The sequence below is a fragment of the Primulina tabacum genome, chromosome 11, assembly GCF_025594145.1.
Source record: "Primulina tabacum isolate GXHZ01 chromosome 11, ASM2559414v2, whole genome shotgun sequence".
Classification (NCBI taxonomy): Eukaryota; Viridiplantae; Streptophyta; class Magnoliopsida; order Lamiales; family Gesneriaceae; genus Primulina; species Primulina tabacum.
In genome coordinates, this window is record NC_134560.1 from 13,912,879 (window position 1) to 13,934,443 (window position 21,565).

Here is a 21,565-nt window from a genome sequence, read left to right on the forward strand (position 1 = left end):
CAAATCATTGTGGAAGACAAGCCAAAAGCGTCCCGAAGTGTGTCGTGTATATCATCATTCCTTCACTGATACATGTTGGGAGAATAAGCATAACTTTTTACTCAGACCTCCAAATGACATGAAACCAGTTGGAGATTCAAGCCAAGGCATAGGGCTACAACTTTTATGTTTACCACTTTTTCAGATTATGAAAGGAAGAAACGTTTTTGGAGCAATTTTTGATGTAACAGTGTGAAGAGCCAAAATTTGCGCGCCCGGGCCGATGTGAATGTCCGCCCGTGCAGACCTGCACAAAAATTAAAATGTTTAGGGCCGAGAGTTCCTCGCCTGGACGGTAAAAGACGTCCGCCCGTGCGCCGCCTCATGTATAAAAAGATAAGTATCGACTTTTTCAAACATTCCTACCATTCTTACCTTCATTTACAGCAAGAACACGAAGCAAAACAAGATTTCTTCCTACCAAAAGCTTCCTTCTTCATTCCTTTCATCATTTTGAAGTTAGAATTAAGTTATCCATCCCAAGAACTTCCTAAGGGTGTAATTTTTCTTCTCTTTTAGTTCTTCTACATGTAGAGGACAATAAATGAATGATTTTCACCTAGTATATACATAGTAATTGGTTTATTGATGTATTTGACAGTATAGAAGTGAAAAACATCATCTCAAACCTGTATTCGTACGCTTGGACTGTAAGTTGGCATGTTCTTGAAGTAATACATGATTAATATTATGATTTCAAATACTTCCCATTGATTATTGTTATATGTACATTGTTAGTATCTTATTGATGAAAACCTAGCACCATATTCCGTTGTTATGTATTAAATATGAAAGAAACTCATGAATATTGATGATGGATGCTATTTTATGAACATGAACATGAACATGAAAGGAAAATGACTGATTTTTACATGATATAGAGCTTGTTGACATCATGGGTGGTTTTAAGTCTACCAAACCTATTGGCCAATATATGTTCATGGGGCGTGGGGTTGCCAAAGGTTGCTCCCTAACGTCTAACACAATAGTAGATATATAATAAAGCAAGCACGGTAGTACATGTCAACTAATGAGGCTCAAGTACAAAAATGAACATGAATATATGCTATGATATGACATGGTTTAAAGATTCATTGTGTCACGACTTGATATGTATGTTCCTTCGACGCATATTGATACGTACAAGTGCCAACTTATTGAGTTTTATAAACTTTGTGTAGCTCATGTATTACAGGATCAGGTAGTGAAGAGACGTAGGATGCCGGTTTGCCAATGGATGCTTGTGACGTGCCTCACCTCGACAAGAACCGGGACTTATTATTGTATAGCTTCCGCATATGTATTGTACTAAAATATGTCAGGGTTTGAACAAGTTTTACGATGTTTATGATGATACAAAGTATGCTTGTATATGAGAATATGTATATGTATAACAACATGGTGTATGGTTGAAAATATGCTTGATGTTGTTGCTTGAGTTTATTTTTTGACTTTTACAAAATATAGGGAAATCATGCCTAAAATTTTATAAATCGTCAAATTGATGCCCCTCATTTGAAATTACTTCATAATATAGGTATATCATTCAAACCCTATTTTGATTACAAGTATAAATATCATTAATCATGTCAAGTATAGAGTAAGGGTGTGACAAAGACGGTGGTTGGAGTTGGTAAAAACTACGATTGTGAAATTAGCTATCACCCAGGGAAAGCTAATGTTGTGGCAGATGCTTTGAGCAGGAAAGTAGCAGTCGTAGCACAGCTATCGGCTCGGAGATCTCTTCAGTCAGAGATTCAGAATTTTGGCCGAGAAATTTATCCTAAGAGCAGAGCTCCCAAATTGTCTAGTTTGACAGTCCGGTCTTCTTTGCTAGACCGAATCCGCAGATGTCAGCCATCGGATAAGCAGTTACAGAAATGGGGACTGAAGGATGAAGCCAAGGGCAGTGTACTCTACACAGTGTCTGATGGTATTGTGAGATACAAAGAAAGGATGTGGGTGCCTAATGTTCATTCGATCAGAGAAGATATCTTGTCAGAGGCACATAAATCTCCGTATTCCATTCCATCCTGGAGGTACCAAGATGTATAAGGACTTGCAAATACTGCATTGGTGGCCAGGTATGAAGCAGGACATCCGTCGATTTGTGTCTGAATGTCTCACTTGTCAGCAAGTGAAAGCAAAGCATCAGAGGCCAGCAGGAATGCTTAAGCCGCTCCCTATCCCCGAGTGTAAATGGGAGAATATCACCATGGATTTCGTTGTTGGGTTGCCGAGGTCAGTCAAAAGATCCAATGTAATTTGGGTTATAGTGGATCGACTTACTAAATCAGCACATTTTTTACCGGTGAAGATGACTTTCTCCATAACTCAATATGCAGAACTCTATATCCAGGAGATAGTCAGATTGCACGGGATCCAAGTTTCTATTGTGTTGACAGGGACCCGAGATTCACATCGTCCTCTTGGAAGAGTTTATATGCAGCCATGGGGACGAAGTTGCTATTCTGTACGGCGAGTGATTCAGATATTGGAAGATTTGCTGCGAGCTTGTGTGATCGATTTTCATGGGAATTCGGAATCGAAGCTATCTCTAGTTGAGTTTATCTACAACAACAGTTTCCAATCACATATAGATATGGCTCCCTACGAAGCACTGTATGGAAAGAAGTGCAGATCGCCGATTCATTGGGATGAAGTCGGTGAGAGATCAGAACTTGGTCCAGAGATCGTTCAGCAGACTGCAGATGTGGTGGTCAAGATCCGAGACAGGATGAAGACCGCCTAGAGTCATCAAAAGAGTTATGCTGACAAGAGAAGGAGAGATCTCGAATTTTCCGTAGGAGGTCACATATTCGTGAAGATAGCACCTATGAAGGGTGTTATGAGGTTTGGGAAGAGAAGCAAGTTGAGTCCGAGATTCATTGGACCGTTCGAAATTCTTGACAGAGTTGGGACACTAGCTTATCATGTAGCCATACCGCTGAATTTGGTTGGAGTACACAATGTATTTCACGTCTCAATACTGAGGAATTATACAGAAAATCATTTGCATGTTTTGAGCTATGAGCCGTTGCAGCTTACTCCGGATCTGTCATTGAGGAAAGACCTGTCCGAATTCTAGACAGACAGGAGCGGAGACTTCAGAACAAAGTGACCAAGTTGGTCAAAGTCCAATGGCTGAATCAATCGGTGAAGGAGGCCACTTGCGAGGCCGAAGCATGTATGAGAAGCCGCTACCCGGAATTGTTTGGTAAGATTTAATTTTGAGGACGAAATTTATTTAATTGGGGGAGGAATTGTAGAGCCCAAAATCAGTATACGTAAAACTCATGCATTTATTTGAATTGATAAATTATTTATCTAATTTTAAAATGATTTTAGCAATGCACGATTAATGATTTGAATTATTTTAAACTATTATATGTTTATTTGATGCACGTTAAAATGTTTTCTTGAGTTATATATTGCAGGCGAATATTCGATGCGGGATCGAGGAAAAGAGACCCGACGATTTGGATGATTTGTAAAATGTGGTATTTTATTTCAAGTCAAGAAAATAGTTATTTTAAATGATTAATGAAGTTTTGGCATTTTTTTAAAGCCTAATTTAACTTATTGGGAAATTTGTTTAGTTGGGGATTTTTGAACTTTGAAAATTTGAGACTTGTGTATCTCATTAAATTTGGGGTATTAGCATTCTAACTATCATGTAATTGGTTATTATTTATTTAATTAACCCAATTAGCCCTTAATTACCCTTAATTATAACACACACACGTTAACACTTGAAACACACACTTCTGCACACACACACAATACACACACACACACACACACACACATTTCTTGTGTTTTTCAATTTTTTTAGAGTAAAACTTAGGGTTCTAAGAGTAAGCAGCAACAGCCCCCTACCTCTTCAATTTTCCAGCAATCCCTCGTCCATTTTTCTTCAAGAAAACGTGCCACAAGTCGTCTCCGATCGGCCCTGGCATCTCGTTGTTTTGTTATTCGGCGTGTCGTGAGTTTTAAGGATCAAAGGCATGTATATTCTTTCGTTTTTGCATCGATCTTGTCATATTATATGTTTTGATGTTTATTGTGTACAAGAATCCATGTATGTTATGCAAAATTTGAGCAAAAATGATTGGATTGATTTTGAAACGATTTTTAGATCTCAAAAACCGAGTTTGTTGTCATTTTGATTACTGTAAATTTTCTGTTGATTTTTTGGGAAACTTTCAACATATAAAACGTATTAATTTTTTATGGCTTCAATTTGACGGTAAATTCGTAATTTTTGGACAAGAAACGAGTGAGTTATGATCATTTTCGTGGGACTGCTCAAACTGCGAAGTTATGAAAATGTGTTCTTTACGTATTCTTGAGAATTGTTTGTTGCAGGCTTGGCTGAAAATCGCCGGTTGATCACTGCTGCGTCTAGACATGTTGAGTGTAGCGTTTGGGCAATTTTTGGTGCTTCGTTGCATGTCGTTAGGCACTTGGTTGTATTAGAAGTCGTAGGAGGCATTTGGTGGCAAAAAATTCGTGTTTATGGGTTGTATTACGTTGTATGTTGTGCGACGTTGTTTTGAGGCATTTGTGTGAGCTTGAATCATTGCCATAGCATCCTAGGATGAGTCGCGTTGCATCGATTCGAGTCGTTGGGCGTGGCATAGAAATTTCATCAAAATGCGTTCATTGTGTTGGTTGTGCGCGGGGTTAGCGTAGCAACGCTCGGCAGGGAGCGCCGCAGCGCCCGTTCTGCGCAAGACTAGCTCCGCGGCGCTGCCCTTGTGGCGCCGCAGCGCTAGTGGTGCGGCACTGCTAGCGCCGTGGCGCAGCAATGCCTAGCGCCTAGGCACTTGTCCATGATTTTTAAACCACTCTTTTATGTCAATGTCTTCCATGTTTTAAGAAATGTGCACACTTCATATAGAGATTGTTTCGGGGTTCGATGTCATGGTTTAGTACGATGATTAAACGAGGTCAAGTCCCGAGTGATTTTGAACGTCATAAGACAATTGTTATTTCGGGGGTGAGCACGACTATTACGTCTAAGTTATGAAAAATTAAGTGCTTGAAATTGAGTAAGTATGTGCAGCAGTAGCCCAAGCGAGATCCAACGAATCTCTCAACGCCATGTAAGTATGTTCGACGTGCAAAAGAAAATGTTTATATTTTTGAGGTATGCTAAATCTCTTGTGACCAATTATGGACGGGTTTGAAAGACGGCGAACGTGGCTAAGGACCTCTCCACCCCGGTAAAGCATTATAAACAAGTGATTTTGCAAACTTTGATTGTAGTTGTTTTATTTCAAATATTTTAGACAAGCAGATTATTTTTATCGCAATTTGAAAGTTTATTATTTATTTAAGAAAATTTTTATTTTTCCCCAAATTTTAAATAGTACAAAGTACGGTGCGTTACAAGAGATCCCTAACCATTTCGAAGGAATTGTGCTGCTCAATTTTAGATCCTCTTACAGAACTAAACATGTGTTCATGGTCAAAACGAGCCCTTTAAGATTACATTATTTCTTATTTTAATATCATTCAAATTCACGTGGAAATAGATTTGAATAGATAAACTCAATTATACATGAACATTCGAAAAGACAATGAACTCAATTCGAATATGATTTTTACATTCTAGGTATAAAAATAATCCCCAGATCTGAAATTTCTTGAAAATGTAACACAAATACAAGAGTGTAATTTCCATCCTGAAGAATTATAATGCTACAAAAATAGTAAAAATGAAACTATTAATACTACACCGTCTACAGATTCATAACATTACCATGTTGCGCTGAAACAAATGGTTTAGCTTAATAAATCCTGTGATGCTAAAATATATCAAAAGATTTGACATGGAAAAGTATTCACTCAAGCACGATGGCTAGACAAATTGACCTTTCACCAACAAATTGGGAAATAAATGCAAAATTAAGTATGTTACAGGCGGAAAATGATTTTGTTGACGTCTCTTCTTGGTTTAGTGATTTTCATTTCCTAGGACTTGATGTATCTCTTGAATATTAGCCACAATTAAGTTTATGTATGGATAATACTTGGATTTACGCAAAGGCAGCCAGCCATCTTGATAGTCGATACCAACTCATTCCCACTCGATAGTTGAAGGAGGCTTCGATGTGATGTCGAGAAGAACTCTGTTTACTCCAGGGACTTCGTTGCAAATCCTAGTGGAAAGATCAATAAGAAACTTGTGATCAAAGTAGTACCTGCACGTGGAACATAGGGTAAGTCATTAGTGACCACCTAAGGCTTTCAAATCAGATCCAACACCATGACCACTTGTGGTGGGACTAATGACGCTCAAGTTTTACGATCCTCGCTGATTCAGTCAATAATTCGTTTCCACCGTTTTCACTCATTTCAGTTGCTTTTCCATCTTCTTTTAGACAAGTACACTCTGTTCAGTTCATGAATAATACATCTAACGTAAAATGCAATAATTCTTAATCAAGAAATAAAAATGAGAGCCCTGGGATGGCAGGGACGCAACTGTTAAAAAATTCGCTGCAGAATGAAAAGTAATACAAAAAATTGAAAAATCTTAAATCAAACTTCGAAAGACAACATCAAGGACCGAAACAGGACCGAAACAGGACCGAGTAATGTTAGCAAGCCAAATGCTAATGGATGTAGTAAACCAGGTTTAGAAGCAATGTAATACCAATCTGCGGTCATTCCATCTTGGCTTGTGACCGCTCTAAGTGTAATGGCGTAGCTATGGGTTCTTTGATCCCCTTGAACTCCAACAGTTAATACTGGCATGAACACAGCAAATGCTTGCCATATGGAGTCGTAAATCCCAGCATCTCTGATGGCTTGGATGAAAATTTCATCGGCCTGATACAGATCATTCATAGAATAACATACTAAATAGATCATTCAAGCACCACAAACACTATGCTAGACATGAGCTTTATATACCTTGCGAAGGATATCCAACCGATTCTCTAAAGTAACGTCACCAGGGACTCGTACTGCAAGGCCAGGTCCAGGGAATGGGTGACGCTTCAAGAAGGCTTCAGGTACCCCCATTATCTTTCCTAACTTACGAACCTAACAAGCACTCACAGTATTGTATGAAAGCAACAGCTTAGCAGATGTTGAGGAAAAACAAAGATGAGTAAGAGATAAATTTCACACAACTACGTGGACGGTGGAAATTTAAACCATATACCTCATCCTTGAACAAAAGTTTAAGCGGTTCTATTAGCTTCAATTTCATGTCCTTAGGGAGTCCTCCAACATTATGATGGCTTTTGATGGTGTGGGAGTGGGTCCTTCCACTTCCGGGGGGCGGGCACGATTCAATCACATCTGGATACAAGGTTCCTTGAACCAAATAAGCAGGTTTCTTTCCTAATTTTTGCTCTAAATCATGGGCAAATGCATCAAAGGTGCTGATGAATTCACTTCCAATAATTTTCCTTTTCTTTTCAGGTTCAGTAACACCTTCTAGCTTGCTGAGAAATTGCTCAGTGGCATCAATACAAGTGATGGGTAAGTGAAGATCCCTTTGGAAGGTCTCCATCACTCTTTCTCTCTCCTTCCACCTAGCATATGAATATTATATCACATAATAATAAAAGAGGACAAATACAAAGAAAACAGCACCGACTTCATTTGTGAGCAGGTATATTTTCGAATCCAACTTCTAGTAAAACTTCGAGTATTTTTTTAAGAAAAAACATGAAATAAGTAAAACTTGATGAATTTTATTCAACCTTAACAAACCATTGTCAACAAAAACACAATGAAGCCTGTCTCCAATTGCCTTGTGAACAAGAGTAGCTGCTACCGTAGAATCCACACCACCAGATAATGCACAGATGACATGATCTTCAGCTCCAACAGTGTCCTTGATAATTTTTAATTCTTCATCCAGAACATCTTCCATCTTCCAGCCAGCAGTTACTCCGCATACATCAAAGAGGAAGTATTTCAAAGTTTCCATTCCTTCTGGAGAATGCGTTACCTACAAAAGATTCAATATGTGATCAAGAACGGTCATACAGACAAACAAATGAGCAAAACAAAAAGGCCTAAACATGCCACACACACACAAACCTACTCATTAATATAAAAAGTACTAAAAAAGCTGCCATCTTTATCCACAATTACTTAAAAAGCTGCCCCTTCACCCACAATTACTAAAAAAGCTGCCGCCTTTACGCATAAAAACCTTTTTGCCATAAGCATCCATCTAGTTCCACATAAACGAGAACTATCATACCTCAGGATGATACTGCAACCCATAAAACCTTCTGTCCACATTCTCCACCCCTGCCACAGCCCCCTGTTTGCTCCTCGCCACAACCTCAAACCCCTCCGGCAACTTCACCGCTTCATCCCCATGACTCATCCACACACTCTGCCTATCCCCTTCCTTTTTATTCCCAAACAACCCACCCACCTTCTCCACTTCAATCTCCATCCTCCCATACTCCTGCTTATCCCCAACCCTCACCACACCCCCCAATTGCTGCACAATCAATTGCAGCCCATAGCATATGCCCAAAACATGAACCTTGTTAGACTCCACGTACTCAATAAACCCCGGCGGGAAACACGGCGCGTTGGGAGCGTGAACGCTGTGGGGACCACCTGATAAAATGATCACTCGTGGGTTCAGGTCTGTGATTGATTTCAAGGAGGAAGTGCCGTTGATACAGAGGGAGAAGACGTTCAAAGCCCTAATCCTCCGGGTGATGAGGTGGGTGTACTGCGAGCCGAAGTCCAGTATCAGTACGAGGTTCGATTTCACTTCTTGAGGATCCATTACCGCCGCAGAAATTTTCTGGGATTCGGATTTCTTGGGGTGGACGAGGGCTTTAGCATGTGAGGTGGCTAGGGTTTTGGAAAGGAATTTTATATGTGGCGGGAATGGAAAGGGTTCTTTTGCAATAAAAAAAATTTATCATGGGCTTTTAATTCAAAACGATTATGTAACGAACTTGGTATCTAATTAAGGGATCAAATTAATTTAACTCACTATTTATATTACCTATAAATGTATTCCTTTGATTATATGTTATTGAAATCGGGCAGGTAAATTATCTAATAAATTTTGAGTTCTCTCCGGATCGACGTTTGGAAATTTTGGTTCAATAAATTTGAGAAGACCTGACTACGAACTGAGTTTGGTTCCAGTTCACGTTGGAACCGACGGGTCCGGGTTGGAGCCAATAGGTCCGGGGTAGGAAAATCCCAACTCTTAATCGACGGGCCGGTTACAGTCCAGGTCATGGAACCAATGGTTCAGGCTCGGGTCCAAGTCTGGTTAACCTTCAGTTCCGGCTCAGATTCGACTTATTTATTTTAAAAATATTAAAAGTATAAACTCTTCCTTCTTAAATTATTTTTACTTTTATTATTAATTAATTAATTAACATGTAGAAGTAAGCGATATGATTCTCATTTCATATCATTGCAATCTATCTCTTTCACTAAAATTTCGATGTGAGACAAAACATGTAGAAGTATAAAATGAGAAGTCAATCTGTTAAAATATCAAAATTGTCATTCCTAATACTTTCAATGCAGAAAGCATTGTTTGCGTAATTGTCACTCTATTTTATTTTTTTTAAATAATACGACCAACAGGATTGGGCTCGCCGTGTCGGCAGATTTTCTACCCGTAAACCGTGACTGGACAGCCTTAAGGTTGTTTTTGTCACGGTTCCGGTTCAAAATGATGTTGATCCAGTTAACGAGGCTGTTGATCATTGGTTGACATAAAATATAATATTTTTTCGTAGGCCGGATGAGGTTTGAGATTTATTACAAAAAATTGATACGTGAGAATGTCTCATAAGATTTTTTGTATTTTCTAATATTTATTCAATCGTGTAGTCAATATCTTTTGAACATTGCTTGTCATTATTTAGTGCAAATGGTTGAGATTCAACATTCTTACATCTTTTCATATTTGACTCAAACTTTACTATAATTATAATTTTAAAAATAGTTATGTTATTGTTGTGTCTCGAAAATTGGGGCGTGCCAGGCACGTGTTCGTGCCAAGTTTGTGAATGATCTGACTCCGTTTACCAAGCGTTGCGAGTCTCGATTTGATCGTTCGTTAAAATTCCCTCGAAATGACTCCAAAATATGAACGCGGAATGACGAGTATAATGAAATTAAAGGAGAAATCTATAAACGACATCAACGTTCATTATGCTGTTATAAATTCGAACAAAGTTTTTACATAAAATGTGGATGGACATACTAAAATCTATAGAAGAAGATTGCTGGGAATGGAAGTAAACAAACAGCCAAATGAGAGAAATTCTGCAGAGAGTTTGCTATTGATTTTTTGTGAATTTTGTCGAGAGTTTTCTCTGATTCCCTTCCCTCCCTTTTGTCACATTCTGCACATCAGTTTCTCCTCTTCACGATCACCCCACGATCTTCCACCTTGGGTACTGGCCGTAACTGGCAGCAACGTTCTTCCGCTGGGCCAACTGCAACTACATTGGGCTTCATCTGTTGGGCTTTTTAACTATTTTTTAGGCACAACAATTGCCCCCTAGCCAATTTGAGCCAATGGTCAATTTGGCCCATTTTGGCTATTTGACTAATTTTATCAATTCGGTCCAGTGGGCCAAGTTGACTATTTCTTTGCTTTATTCGTTATCCTACCTATTCAAAGCTCAACGTAGAATCATATGGTTACAAGGAATAGTTCTACAGACTTGAAGAAAAATTGACAGATGAAACGCACGTTCTTCCTCCAATAGAGTGTGCATTCCCTGAACCCTATCCTTATCTCTTTTTTCCTCATTTTCTTCCCCCAAATCTCCATCGGAGGGAGCCCACCGATCTTCCCGAAGAAACCGCCGATTACATCGACTTTGTGATGCCATCCAAGTTTCTAAAAATTGCCATCATCAATCCCATTTACATCAAGCCACACCTTCTCAAGGTAGGTATGTTTCACCATTTTTCCAATCTTCATCACAAAAACATTGTAGAATATATCACATTTCATGCTGCACTCAAGATGTTTGTGAATATGCCTGAATAAGTTTTTGATGAGCAACACCCGACATGATATCTTAAATAATCTGCTTTCAATGTTTTCAACTTTTCAGGATTCAAGCCGCACTTATTCGGAGACGTTGATTCTAGTGGGAGATTTCAAAGCACAAAGAGAGAGGTTGGACAGTATGCACTCTAAAAGAAAGGTTATTCTAGCAACTCTCCAATAGAAGAATGTGAACTTTGACTCCAAGGAAGAGCTGGTAAAGAAATTGGAGGCCGAACTCGCTCAGCATAAAACCAACATGATGGCCTTTCTGCATGACAATGAAGCCTTGAAAGTTCTCTCCGATAAGCTCAAGGCCGATATCCAGCACTTGGGTGATGATCTGGTGTAACAAAGCATGCTTACCAGCAGTAGGAGCACACCTTGTAAACAGCGGAGCAGACTCGGGCAGAGTGCATATCCAAGTGGGAAGAATTACGTCGTCTTGACCTTTCTTAAGCGCTCATGCATCACCATTAACATTTCATTTTGGTATTTTGTTCGATGTTCGGACCACTCTGTAGTAGATCTTTATTTGCCATGATTTGGCTTAATGTTGAATTTTGGATGTTGGATAATGCCTGGAAATCAAATTTTGTTGATGGAATTATGTTATGTCCGTTGCTTGGGTTTTTTCACATGTGTTTACACATATTTGTATTTCTGGGATGTCACGTTTACAGGGGAAACTCTGCCCAAATTTTTGTAAAAAATCACTTAAAAATAACGGCTAACTAGCATGTTTCCCTTAAGATTCTCACAACACGCTATCACCAATGCTCATTAACATCCATACTTTCCAAACATCATCAAAGTATCGAAATATGTAATAAACGTACTCTACACGTCATCAATTCGGCTATCAAGACAAAACATTAATCTCTTAAAAACACATCAGCTGCAAAGGATTCAATGAACAAATTTTCTTTTTATTTATTCACAGATGCTCCGTCACTATTTGCAAACAAGTTCAACAAAGAATGGCTTAAAAGCCTATTCCTCTCATATTTACAAGAAAGTTCTTACAGGTTAATATGACAGATTCCAACAAAGTGGTCATCTAGCCTACTCTGTACCAAACTCCTTCATATTCAGCTTCATGAACCCTTGGTGTCTGATATCCCCACCCAACTACTGGGGTAGTAATGCTTAAGTACTTCCCATTTATGCACCTCTTGTGTGGTTTACCATCTAGACTCGCTAACCAGTATGCATTTCCATCCAGTACTCTATGAACTTTAAATGGTCCCTCCCAATTGGGCAACCATTTGCCGAATTCCCTGTCTTGGATCCGAGGGGTAGAATTACCTTCCAAACTACGTCTCCCTCCTCAAATATTTTCTTATTCACGCGTTTATTGTAACTTCTAGCCACCTTGGATTTCTGAAACATCAAAGTATTATACGTTTGCATTCTCAGCTCATCCAAATCCTCAAGCTCCATGATCATAGCTTCCGTGTAGGGCTCTGGCTCCAATTCATTCTGCTTCATCACCCTCAAAGAAAGGATCACCACCTCCATAGGCAATACTGCATCATGTCCATAAGTCAAGGTGAAAGGGCTTAGACCAGTAGCACTTCTCTTTGATGTCCGATAAGCCCATAGAGTTTCCGATAGCAGCCGGTGCCAATCTCGGGGGTTATCCTCCATCATCTTTTTCAACATCTTGATTAACACTTGGTTTGAAGCTTTAGCTTGACCGTTGGATTGGGGATAATGAGGTGAGGAATTAATCAACTGGATCCCATATTCCTCAGCAAATTCCTTCATTTCTGACCTGACGAACATAGTTCCTTGGTCGGTCGTGATCGATTGTGGGATTCCAAATATGTGAATAATATGCTCTTACACAAATACAATAACATCTTTATGCTCTACCTTTTTCATGGGGAGGGCTTCAACCCACTTGGTGAAGAAATCAGTAGCCACAATTATAAAGGAATGCCCTTTGGATGAAGGAGGATAAACTTTCCCTATCAAATCCATGGCCCATCCATGGAATGGCCATGGCTTTATGACAGCGTGCATCTCATCAGCTGGTATCCTCTGGATATTCCCGTGTTTTTGGCACTGTTGACACCCTCTCGAATATCTTATACAATCCTTTAACATTGATGGCCAAAAATGGCCATGTCTGCGGATCAACACCTCATCTTGATCCCTGACTGATGTGCCCCACATATTCCTTTATGGACTTGCTTCATTACTCTCATAGCCTCTGGAAAACCTAAACATCGCAACAATAACCCATCATCCCCTTTTCTGTACAGTTCATCTTCCACTAAGACATAATGTAGAACTCTCATCTTCAAACCATAATGCAAATTATGTTCAGGATTCCTCAATGCATCATTTATCTCATCTCTCCAATATCCGGCGAGTTCCACATCAATATCAAAGGTGTCCACTTGTATTCCTAGCTGATAAATAGAAGGATGATTCCTCTTTTGTACCAACAAAAGTGTGTGGGTGAGCTCGGGCGACATCCTTAAACCGGAAGCAATCTGAGCCAATTCATCAGCTTCCCAGTTGTCTTGTCTTGGCATATGTTGGAATGTCACATCTTCAAAATCATCAAGGAGCTGTGAAGCAGCAGTAAAGTAAGGGGCTAAAACCAGACTTGAACATTTATATTCCCCAGACATTTGCTTCAGAACCAATTGGGAATCTCCAATAATCAACACATCTTTAGCGCCCAAATCTCGTAGAATTTCCAAACCAATCACTAGCGTTTCATATTCAGCTTGATTATTGGTGCATGAAAAGTCCAAATTAAATAACAAAGTTGTCTTAATTCCCATTGGGGAGGTTATCACGACTCCAACCCCTGACGCTTTCTCCGTACTGGAACCATCAAACTTCAAAGTCCATGATTGACTCACACAAAACACAGGGATATCCACTGGTGTACTGCCTGTGACATCGACCATAGGGTGGTCTGCCAGAAAATCAGCAACATCTTGGCCTTTCATCGATTTTTGGGGGCAATAAATCAAAGTGAATTTGGCCAATGCCAGCGACCATTTGTCAATCCTTCCAGTCAAGATAGGCCTGTGAAGCATGTATTTGACAAGATCCGTCTGTGAAATTACATAAACTCTTGAATGAATCAGATAATGTCTCAATTTAGTACATGAATAATATAACGCCAAACACAATTTTTCTATGACTGAGTATCTAACCTCCACCTCAGTAAGTGATCGACTCAAATAATAAACGGACTGCTCATGATTCTCTTGGTTGTTTTGTGCCAAAAGACATCCGATAGAATCTTGAGCGGCTGATATATATAGTTTGAGGGGAAAACCACGCCTTGGGGGCATCAAAACAGGAGGTTTAGACAAATATTCTTTTATTTTATCGAAAGCTTCTTGGTGACACTTTTCCCACTTAAATTCTTCAGAATCTTTCAACTTTAATAATAAAGAAAACTCTCGAGTTTTACCTGCCACGTTTGAAATGAATCTTCTTAAATAATTTACCTGACCGAGGAATCTTTGCAGCTCCTTTTTAGTCTTCGGTGGCATTGCTGCCATGATAGCTTTAGCCTTATTTTGTCCACCTCTACTCAACCAAAAAACCAAGGAAATTCCCCGCCTGTACACCGAAAGCACATTTCAAAGGATTCAGCTTCAAGTTGTGTTTGTCTCATCCTTATAAAACTCTTCCTGAGATGGCCAAGGTGATCTGATGTTTTTTTTGATTTCACAACAATGTCATCGATATATACCTCCAAACACTGGCCGATCATGTAATGGAAAATGGTATTCATGGACCTTTGGTAAGTCGCTCCCGCGTTTTTTAATCCAAATGGCATGACAAGCCATTCGAATGTGCCGATCGCCCCAGGGCATCTAAAAGCTGTCTTGGATACATCTTCCTCTGCTATTTTTATTTGGTTGTATCCTGAAAATCCGTCCATGAACGACATCAACTCGTTGTTTGCCACTGCATCAACTAACATATCAGCTACTGGCATAACATAAACATCTTTCGGGGTGGCACAATTTAAATCCCTGAAATCTATGCAAACTTGAAGCTTCCCATTCTTTTTCATAACATGGACTATGTTTGCCAGCCATTTCGTGTATCTTACTGGACGGATGAATTTCGCTTTGAGCAATTTTTCAATTTCTTCTTTTACTCTTGCTTCAATTTCCTTGGACATCCTCCTAGCCGGCTGTTGGTATGGTTTGAAACCATCTTTAATTGGTAGCCGATGTTCCACCAATTTACAATCTAAACCTGGCATATCTTCATACTCCCACACAAAACAATCTTTGAATTCTATGAGGAGTTTTACAATTTCTCCCTTCTTCTCTTCTTCTAACAAGTCACTGATATATGTCGGCTTAGGGCATTCCACAGTCCCCAGATTCACCTCTTTCAAAGGATCTTGAGTCTCTGGCTGCCAATCTTCCATCTGAGCCAGAGCTAAGACTATATCTTCCAATTGTAATTCTGTCTCCTCACTGTTATCCCATTCATCTTCGAATATTATTTCAGTTCCGTCAATGTCCCACAATTCCTAAGATCTTACTTCATTCACCAGATGCTGCAATGTGGCTTTCCATTCGGAAGTTGCAGCCACTTCCATTTCTTCTTTAGTGAACTTAATCATCGACCTCCTCGATAATAGGCTGGACCATGGGTCTAGGAGAGACCATGGCGGTGGGTTTGAGAATTTTTTCAACTGCTTCTCTTACTTTTTTAGTATCCATGTAGACTGCTCCTTGCTGTCCATTCACTTTGTAATTCCGAATCTTAATAGGACCGAAGGCTCCATCATAATACCTGGCCTCTACTGCGTTGGAACTTGATTGATACGGCTGCGAATCAGCCTGTACCACTTCCACCTCATCCCCTTTCCACATCAACAGTAGCTGGTGCATGGATGATGGTACACAATGATTGGTGTGAATCCAATCCCTCCCTAAAAAGTGTAATGCCCGAGATTTTGATTGCTGTAATCTGATATGATTTGTTGATAAATTGATGTGATTATAGACGGAACGGATCAGACCGGGATAAGCGAAAAGAAGACCGAATTATGTGCGAGGACTGGACCCCTCGCGCATATGCGCGACCGGAGAGGGCGCATATGCGCGAGGCAGGCAAAGAACCTCGCGCATATGCGCGAGGCAGGCAAAGAACCTCGCGCATATGCGCGACATGTATCCGCGCATGTGCGCGAGGGTACCCGAGAGTTGTGAAGGACCTCGCTCATATGCGCCGAGTAAGTGCGCGCATATGCGCGAGCTGCCGAGAAGATCATTGCCGAGACCAGTAGGTCTCGCGCATATGCGCCGGTTGAGGTCGCGCATTTGCGCGAGACGTGTTGGGCAAAGAGGAAGCCATTTGCCCCTTAACATGCAAGATATATATATAACTCTTTCATTCAGTTGGACAGCAAGAGGAAATCGAGAAAAGGCTTCAGAGAATTGTGAAAAATCCTTACGCCTTTTATTTTATGAAATTGAAATTTGTGCAAGATCCGCCCGTCAGAATTTCAATCCGACTTCAGTACCGAGTTCCTATCGACGAGAACTTCAACTGGACGTAAGTTTTCTTATGTTCTATTATGATTTGAAATTATGATATTGAAGGAATCATATATGATGTTCTTGCGATATTAGACATCGTATAATCGAAACCGGATTGAAGAACAAATACCGTATAGAATTGTTATGATTTTCTGAGTTGATTTGATTGAGATTTGATATCATATTTGTATCGTTATTGATTGTGAGTTGAGGGAATTGATATCTGTTGATGTGTATTGCTGGGTATATTGAGATTGTGCAGTTATGCTGTGAAACAGAATTTGATTCAGTTCTGATTATATCCAGTATTGATCTGAGTTGTATATTGATACGATACCCTTGATATTGTCATTGCCAGATTGAGTATTGACAGGCATTGAATCCGAGACTTCGACAGAGTCAGATTGACAGAAAGAAAGGTATAAATCAATGTTGATTATGGATTGAACAACTCGAGTTTGATTTAACTTGAGTTTCCCAAAATCACATACTGAAGGATTATTGCATTGATATTTGCAATTCTTGAGATTAGTATGCTTAGTCTATTGATTATAGCAGAGCATGTATTGAGTCAGGGGCTGATGTGCCTAGTCATTGGCTGATATGCCAAGTCTTCGGCTGATTCGCCAAGACACTGGATGTTTGGTTTATATCGATGTCGCTTAGGAGTTGATTCATTCCTATCGCTGAAATTCGGTATATCTTAACAATGTCCAGGAACCGGGATCTCTAGATTAGAGATGAGTCGAGTCTGAGATGACGAGTCCAGAGTTTTATTTACAGCTTTATATTCATACATGTCTTCTGAATGGATACATGATATGGATATGTGTTTCATGCTTTTATATATGCTTTTATATTACTGCGTGTTTACATTGTTTATACTGGGATGTATTTCTCACCAGAGTTATCCGGCTATTGTCTTGTTTGTATGTGTGCATGACAACAGGTGGGACAGGATCAGGGTCACGAAGAGAATGAGAGATTCAAGATTAGCGGGGAGATCCAGACTTAGAGTAGATTGATTTTCAGTACTTGATGTAGTGGCTGAACTCTAGTTGCGATAAACATATGTTGTACATGATTTGTAATTTATGTTGATATTTATATCAGATTGATTACTTTACGTTTCCGCATTTGTATTTAAAAAAAAAATTAGACCCAGATTAATTAAATGATCATAATAATGATTAAGAAGATGGATTAGGTTCGGGTCCCCACACAAAGCATGGAAGCTAGCACTAGAATTGACTACAAAAAATGCTGACAGTGAGGATCGAGATCCTACAGTAACATTCGCTGGCAACACTCCCAAAGTTTTTGTAGATTCTCCGGTAAAAGCCGCCACAGAGACTTCGGTAGGAATCAAGTCCTCCACATTCTTTCCCAACTTTTGAAAAATTCTGTAGGGTAGAATATTCACAGCTGAACCGTTATCTATCAGTACCCTAGACAAGGGCTTCCCATTAACATGTGCTATAATATAGAGTGGTTTGATATGTTTAGTCATCTCACTGGTAGGTCGCTTCATCAACACTCTTTTCTCTTCATCCACAAGAACACCAACGCTTTCATTCAAAGTATCGTCTGAATGGATTCTGTGCCACTTTGATTTTCAGTGAATACATCGGATTCAAACACCCTTTTGCGTTTGAATTCTTCTGGCAACATTAAAGAGCCGGTGGCACACTCAAACGAAACCAGAATCTACCCCACTTTGAAAGTAGCCCTCTTGACTGGTTCACTGTCTTCCTCAGATAACAAATCATCATCTTCTTCCTCATTATCTTTAGTAGCCTTCCTCCCAAAATTTTTCTTCTCTTTGAATGACTCCTCCATCCCAGACCTGCGTTCAACAGCTTTTTCTCTCAACAAATGTCGTTTTTGGGTCCTAGAAAGAGGTTTGGGTAACTTTGGATGTTCTACCCGCTTCCATACACCATCAGGGATTGCTCTGGGAGGAACAACAAAACGAGGTTTCCTTTCATATTTTCTATCAGCGCCTAGAGGTGCTGGCCTCTGGATTATCTTCTGGACCAATTGTGGGTCATTTCTTCTCTCGCCATTCACCGACCAAAAATGTGAACTCCTTCTGAGGTAATGGTTCTCCGGCCTTTTGGCCATGGATTCTCTGTTATACCTCATATTCCTACCAATATAATGCAGGCCGCCCCCACTGTAATAGCTGTATCTTCCATGAGCAGCTACTGTCTTCTTCTCTTTGGCCTCAAATATCATTTTTCGAGGCACCCAACACTTTTTTATGGTAAGTCTTGGTTTAATGGACATGTCCCACTCCCATTCCTTCTCCTCTCATTGATTAAGAAACGTAAGTCAGTGTTGTTTACATTCACATTGGCCACCGGGGGAAAGGGATCTTCATCCACTATCATTGTTTCTTTCTTCTCAGGAAATTTCAAGATCCCCTTGTTGATTCTTTCCTGCAAGACATTCTTGAAAGCCCAACAAGCATTAGTATTATGGTTGAAGGAATTGTGATACTTGCAATAATCTCTTCCTTTTAACTCCTCCGTAGTGGGTAGCTTGTGATCTGAGGGGAATGTTATAAATTTTTCCTTCACTAGGTGATCGAAAATTTCCTCCGTCTTTGATGCATCGAAAGTATAGGGTGTTTGCACTGGAGGAATGTTTTTCTTGGAAAACTCTTCACTTTTGCGTTTCAAGAAAGGGACAATACGTGATCCGGAATTTGCTACTTCTGCCAATGCAACTTCCTCCACTTCCTGGAAATAAGAGCCCACTGTAGACTTTCTTTTATGACTCTCCTCTCGTAACAATTCCTCATACTCCGATACTTTGGCAGCAAGTTCATAAAAATCACGGAATTCCATCCCTTGGAATTTCTTTCTAAGCTCAAAATCGAGCCCTCGTTGTGACATCTTCACATATTCTGACTCGGGGAGGAAAACTCGGCATCTGCTTCTCACCTTCTTGAATTTACAAATGAAATCATTAGCAGATTCCCCGGGTTTTTGGACCACGCTTGACAATTCCGCTATACTGATCTCCAGCATTGTTCTGAAGAATTGTGTATGGAACTGCCGTTCCATATCATGCCAAGCCATAATCGAGTTCCGAGGTAGCGTTGCATACCACGTGAAAGCAGTGCTGGTCAAGGAATTGGGGAACAAACGTAGCTTATAATTAGAAAAGTTCTCCAAGATTGCTAACTCCCCACACTGAATTGTAAACCTGGCCACATGTTCCACGCTAGATTGACCATCTTCCCCGGAGTACAACGTGAAGTCCGGAATGCGGTATCCTCTTGGATAAGGGTTGTCACGATCCACAACATCAGGATACGGTTTATGGAATTCTGGTCGGTTGATTGGCCTCACTCCTGGGCCATACAACTCTTGAATAACATCACGTACCATCTCAAAATCCAACACTGGATTTTGTCGTAACTGGTGAGGAGAATAGAATGCCCCCCGAGTGTTATTCCCCGAACCTGGCACTGAATATCCACGCATTCCCCTATCACCATATATCCCTGGATGTAAGTTAGGAGACGTCACAGAAAACATATTACCAACCATTTGCTTACTGTTACCGCAATTTTGGAATTTGAACCCCAATTCCTCATCCCTTTTGTGCGGAGGAGTGTACCTGCCTTCCCTAGCAGATTCAGGAATCAGTGCTTCTCCCAAGCGGCAATTTTCACCTGCTTGAGGAATCTCTGATCCTTGGCCTTGATCTTTCAACAGTTTAACGTCAGTTTCTTGAAGTTTCTCATTTTCTGGTGTAACACCCTCTCCTTTTGTAGACTTTCTCCATTCCTTCACTTCTGCCACAAATTCCATCATCATAGTAGCGAAAGCTTGTGTCATCTCTCTGAGGTCACTGCGGATATTCTTTTCCATGTTCAACATGAAGTTGGTTGAAGGTCCATCGCCACCAGAAACGACAACTCCTTCCTTCATAGTCTCCTCTTCAAACTGATGTACGAGTCTCTCAACAGTCCTTCCATCTGCATCAGTTTCCTGAAAATTTTTTTGTGAGCGATGAATTTTCCCCTGTGATGGGGGAATTCCTTCACTCTTCTCAGTACGCTTTGGAGGCATTGTGTCCCACTGGGCGTGCCAACTTGTTTGTCTCGAAAATTGCGGGCGTGCTAGGCACGTGTTTGTGCCAAGTTTGTGAATGATCTGACTCCGTTTACCAAGCGTTGCGAGTCTCGATTTGATCGTTGGTTATAATTCCCTCGAAATGACTCCAAAATATGAACACGAAATGACGAGTATAATGAAATTAAAGGAGAAATTCATAAACAACATCAACGTTCATTATGCTGTTATAAATTCGAACAAAGTTTTTACATAAAATGTGGATGGACATACTAAAATCTATAGAAGAAGATTACTAGGAATGGAAGTAAACAAACAGCCAAATGAGAGAAATTCTGCAGAGAGTTTGCTATTGATTTTTTGTGAATTTTGTCGAGAGTTTTCTCTGATTCCTTTCCCTCCATTTTGTCACATTCCGCACATCAGTTTCTCCTCTCCACGATCACCCCACGATCTGCCACGATCTTCCACCTTGGGTACTGACCGTAACTGGCAGCAACGTTCTTCCGCTGGGCCAACTGCAACTACATTGGGCTTCATCATTTGGGCTTCATCTGTTGGGCTTTTTAACTATTTTTTAGGCACAACAGTTATCTTTATTTTTTAATTTATCATTTTATCTCTAGAGCCAATAGATGCTTTAATTGTTTTCTAATTATTATTTTTGAATTATATTTCATTGCATATTCCAACTTAATGTTTTATTCATATTTTTAATACAATTTTTGCTACAAACGGCATTAGTCAAGTACTTAATGTCATGGCTTGATTACTGAAAAGTTTAATATAATTGAGATTCAAAATCTTACTTAAATTTAAGTTAAAATTAACTGAATTATTCAAAACTATGATTCAATTGCGGAAAAGAA

At 39.9% G+C, this 21,565-nt stretch overlaps 3 protein-coding genes across 3 annotated transcripts; all 3 read right to left on the reverse strand.

The window, feature by feature from the left end:
- Positions 1–5,706: 5,706 nt before the first annotated feature.
- On the reverse strand, positions 5,707–8,944 carry LOC142518964 (uncharacterized). The gene is made up of 6 exons (XM_075621827.1): positions 8,273–8,944; positions 7,764–8,014; positions 7,217–7,592; positions 6,964–7,095; positions 6,704–6,879; positions 5,707–6,248 (listed from the first exon to the last, which is right to left on the reverse strand). The coding sequence occupies exons 1-6, from the start codon at positions 8,816–8,818 to the stop codon at positions 6,125–6,127; spliced, it is 1,605 nt and encodes a 534-aa protein (XP_075477942.1). The 5' UTR covers positions 8,819–8,944; the 3' UTR covers positions 5,707–6,124.
- Positions 8,945–12,265: 3,321 nt separating this feature from the next.
- Positions 12,266–12,835, reverse strand: LOC142519644 (uncharacterized). The gene has a single exon (XM_075622680.1). It carries the CDS (start codon positions 12,833–12,835, stop codon positions 12,266–12,268), a length of 570 nt encoding a protein of 189 aa, XP_075478795.1.
- A 75-nt stretch (positions 12,836–12,910) lies between these two features.
- Positions 12,911–18,846, reverse strand: LOC142519646 (uncharacterized). Its single transcript, XM_075622681.1, has 7 exons — positions 18,320–18,846; positions 17,864–18,206; positions 15,691–15,948; positions 14,842–15,593; positions 14,548–14,662; positions 13,273–14,145; positions 12,911–13,135 (listed from the first exon to the last, which is right to left on the reverse strand). The coding sequence occupies exons 1-7, from the start codon at positions 18,844–18,846 to the stop codon at positions 12,911–12,913; spliced, it is 3,093 nt and encodes a 1,030-aa protein (XP_075478796.1).
- Between the last annotated feature and the right edge of the window lie 2,719 nt (positions 18,847–21,565).